The sequence below is a fragment of the Alligator sinensis genome, unplaced genomic scaffold (assembly GCF_000455745.1).
Source record: "Alligator sinensis unplaced genomic scaffold, ASM45574v1 scaffold129_1, whole genome shotgun sequence".
In the NCBI taxonomy this organism is placed as follows: Eukaryota; Metazoa; Chordata; order Crocodylia; family Alligatoridae; genus Alligator; species Alligator sinensis.
In genome coordinates, this window is record NW_005842303.1 from 1,372,088 (window position 1) to 1,375,853 (window position 3,766).

Consider the following 3,766-nt stretch of genomic DNA (forward strand, 5'->3'; position numbering starts at 1 on the left):
CTGAATCTTTTGTTGATGATGATGATGTAATCAATTTGGTTTCTATCGTTATCACCAGGACTTTTCCATGTATACCTTCTTCTTGGGTGGTGTTCAAACCATGTGTTCATAATGACTTGATCGTTTGCAACACACCAATCAATCCATCTCACTCCTCTTTCAGTTTTCTCTCCATGTCTGTGAGGTCCAACAACATTATCCGCTCAATCACAACCAACTTTTGCATTTAGAACTCACATCACTATGACCACTTCTTGAGGTTTGCATTGGTTTTTCACTTTATCAAGGTCTTCATAAAAATGATCAGTGTCCTCTTCCCCACTTTCAGTTGTTGGTGTGTAGACTTGTATTACTGCAATATTGAAAGGTTTAACCTTTATTTTCACAAGCATCACTTTATCAGATATTGCCCAAAAACCATGTAAACATTTTGAGGTTTCTTCATCCAAAATCAACCCAAATCCTCTTTTGTGCATCTGGCCTCCTGAGTAAATGACTGCCACACCTTCTTCAATAGTTTGCCACTTCTTGTTGCAGTTCTCAGTGCTCAGCTAACTTGAGCAAGTCTCCTCTATTGTTGTCCCAGTTGTACCAGGCAGCCACCAGATGAAATGATCCACCGTCCTGCGCCCCCAGTGGCTTCAACTGTAACCCTGGTAAAGGAGGGTGATGGGTGCACGCCTTGCCTAAGGAGCAACCCAGAGGCTGCAGTAGCTAGAGAGTACTTGTTTCACTATGTAGGCCACTGTATTCAGTGACCTCTTGGTGACCCTGCAGCTTGCAGACAGTGGAAAAGTTCCAGATCTAGCTCTCTAAGGCTGAGTCTGCTCAGATGCAGAGAGGGTGATGCACAGATTTTGGTACCGTGGGAAGTGTCAGTTTGTCATGGTGGGTTGTATGCAGCTCCTGAGAGAGAGTGGGATTTTTTTTTTTAAGAGTGTTCGGGTGGAAGTTTTTGAGGGTAGCCACGGTGCGCAGCCCCTGGTATCTGAGGAGTTTGATGCTTAATTGAATAATGGGAATCCTGGTTGTCTGGCTGAATGGTGAAGAGTGGAACGTTTGTTGGTTAGTGAATGAGTATTCAAATTATATTGTGGATTCCACTTACCTGACGCTGTCAGATCTAACAATAGGAGAAGTTCATTGAAGATACTGCAACAGGATATTGTTTGAGCCAGTCCCAGAATATACTTACTTTCCCTCTGATGGTATTGGTTCACAACGCCTGAGTTAAATATCACCCTTTGCAAGTGTTTTGTGTGCGTAGGTATGTCTTGTGTTGTTGTTATAATTTGTATATATGTATGTTCTCTTAGGATTAGTGTAGGCTAAGTATAGTATAGTTGTATAGGCAATTATATAGCCATTGTAGTAATTATAATTGCTGAATTTAGAAGTTGTTTTAATAAACTGTTTAATTCATTAACTGTTATCTTGAGTTTGTTGAGATTGTTATCACTTAATTATCTCTGATCTCCACTCAGAGTACCTATAGGGTGCAGATGATAGACGCTGCACATTATATGTAGGTCATTAATCCACCCCACCAAATCACATAAGTGGCTGGAAGCGGAATCTTGTCCCAAACTTTGTCCAAACAGTAAGCCCCCTACATTGATTCTAACCAACAACTATTATCCTGACAGTCAGACTGTCCTACTGCTGGATGCTGTGTAATGTCATACCCAGGACTGTTGGATGCAATTTAACATTATACCCAGGACAGAAATGTGCTACTACTGTATAAAAATATGTTCATTATGAAATTCCAATTTTGAAAAATACATCCAGTGTTTGAAGAAGATATTTACTGTACTACATATTAAAGTGTATGCTATGGTCAATTTAACTGTGTATTAAATCAATTCACAAAGTAGAAGGAAGATAGAAAAAAATAATTACTAGTCCTTTTACATTATTCATTAAACGGGGATAAAGGAACAGAGATATGCAAACATATTAAAAGAATATGAATAATAAAAAAAATAGACAGCACATACATAGATAAAACACTGAAAATCAAAGGGTCAGTCTCTGATTTAGTAGAGTCAGATACCTTGTACCAGAAGATGACCAGCCTTATTCCAGCTTGGGGCAAGTCTGGCTATAAGAGTGTAGGAGAGGCAGAGCTGAAGAATGTTTGGACTAACTCTTTGTGGAGCTTCCATCTAATTAATATGAACAAAGAGGGGAAATCAGAAAATCTTGTATGAAGACCAGTTGCACACACATTTTTTAAAGGTCATAGATTTCATAGACGTTAAGGCTGGAAGGGACCTTGTGAGCTCATTGGGTCCAGCCCCTGCCCAAAGAGCAGGAAGTCAGCTGGGGTCAGATGACCGTAGCAAGGTGAGCATCCAGGCATTACTTGAACATATCCAGACTAGGTGCTTGCACCAGTTCTGGAGGGAGTCTATTCCAGATACTGGAGACTCGGATGGTAAAGTTTTTCCTTATGTCCAATCTAAAACGGTCTTCTAGCAGTTTGTGATCATAAGACCTTGTCTTCCCTTGGGGTGTTCTGGTGAACAGATGTTCTCCCAGTTCCTGATGCACACCCCTTATATACTTATAGGCTGTCATCAAGTTCCCCCTGAGCCTTCTCTTCTCCAGGCTGAATGTCTAGGCTCCATGTCTCAGCCTCTCCTCATAAGGCCTGCTCTCTTGACCTCTAATCATGTGTGTGGCTCTCCTCTGGACTCTCTCAAGCTTCTCCACATCCTTTCTAAAGTGTGAAGCTCAGAACTGGATGCAGTACTCTGCCTGCAGCTTCACCAAGGTCGAATAAAGCGGGAGGATGACTTCCTGGGTCTTGTTTGAAATGCATCTGTAGATGGAAGCCAGAGTTTTGTTTGCTTTGCCAGCTGCAGCATCACATTGGTGGCTCATGTTCATCTTGTGATCAATCATGACCCCCAAGTCTCTTTTGGTCATGGTGCTAGTGAGTGTAGCACTGCTGAGCCTATAAGTATGATGTAGGTTCTTTCTCCTGAGGTGGAGCACCTTGAATTTCTCTATGTTGAATGTCATCAGGTTTTGATTTGCCCACCTTGTGTGCCTGTCCAGGTTGGCTTGAATCGCCAGCCTATCCTCCAGTGTGACTGCACTTCCCCATAATTTGGTGTCATCTGTGAACTTAACCAGTCTGCTACTGACACCCAAATCCAGATCCAGGTCTCAATGCACTGGGGCCAATCACATCAGTAGGGGTAGGCAAGAGGAGCACCTGCCCCAGGCATGAAGTTAGGAGGGGCACCAGAATTGTTCCACTGAAGAGTCTGCATCGCAGCAGCATACTCATGCCAGAAACTCCAAAGCAGTCCCCAGCTGCTGCTGCTTTAAGAGGAACAGCTGGATCAGGCAGAGTGGCAGCAGCTGCTCATCCAGGAACTGTTTAGGAGTTCCCAGCATGGATAAGCCTGCTTCTTTCCGCTCTTGGAACTTGCTTGTCCCCCCACTCTCAGAAATGTGCATCCCCCACTCTCCTGCAGGATCTGCCCTGGACACCAGCTCTGCTTGTTATGCCACTTGCTGAGGCTCCAGGATTGGGGACAGGTTCCCAGAATCCAGGATCCTCATGCACCAGGGATGTGAAAAAAAAACATGTTTTAAGTGTAGACAGGGTTCCTTGGGTGAATTTAATATCTTTTATTAGACCAACCCAATTAGTTGTAGAATAGTTATTAAGCAAGCTTTTGTGTTCAAAAACCCTTCATCAGGCTAAGGAAGTTTCAGCAGGTGGGGTGTGCTCTTCTTAAAATCATTT

At 43.0% G+C, this 3,766-nt stretch overlaps 1 protein-coding gene across 1 annotated transcript in view; it reads right to left on the reverse strand.

Annotated features, from left to right (window-relative positions):
• Positions 1–3,766, reverse strand: part of CUNH18orf63 (chromosome unknown C18orf63 homolog) — a 41,490-nt gene that overhangs the window by 34,946 nt on the left and 2,778 nt on the right. Inside the window, exon 4 of the mRNA XM_025209699.1 lies at positions 2,057–2,168. Coding sequence (XP_025065484.1) covers positions 2,057–2,168 — 112 coding nt within the window. The remainder of the gene's footprint in view (positions 1–2,056; positions 2,169–3,766) is intronic.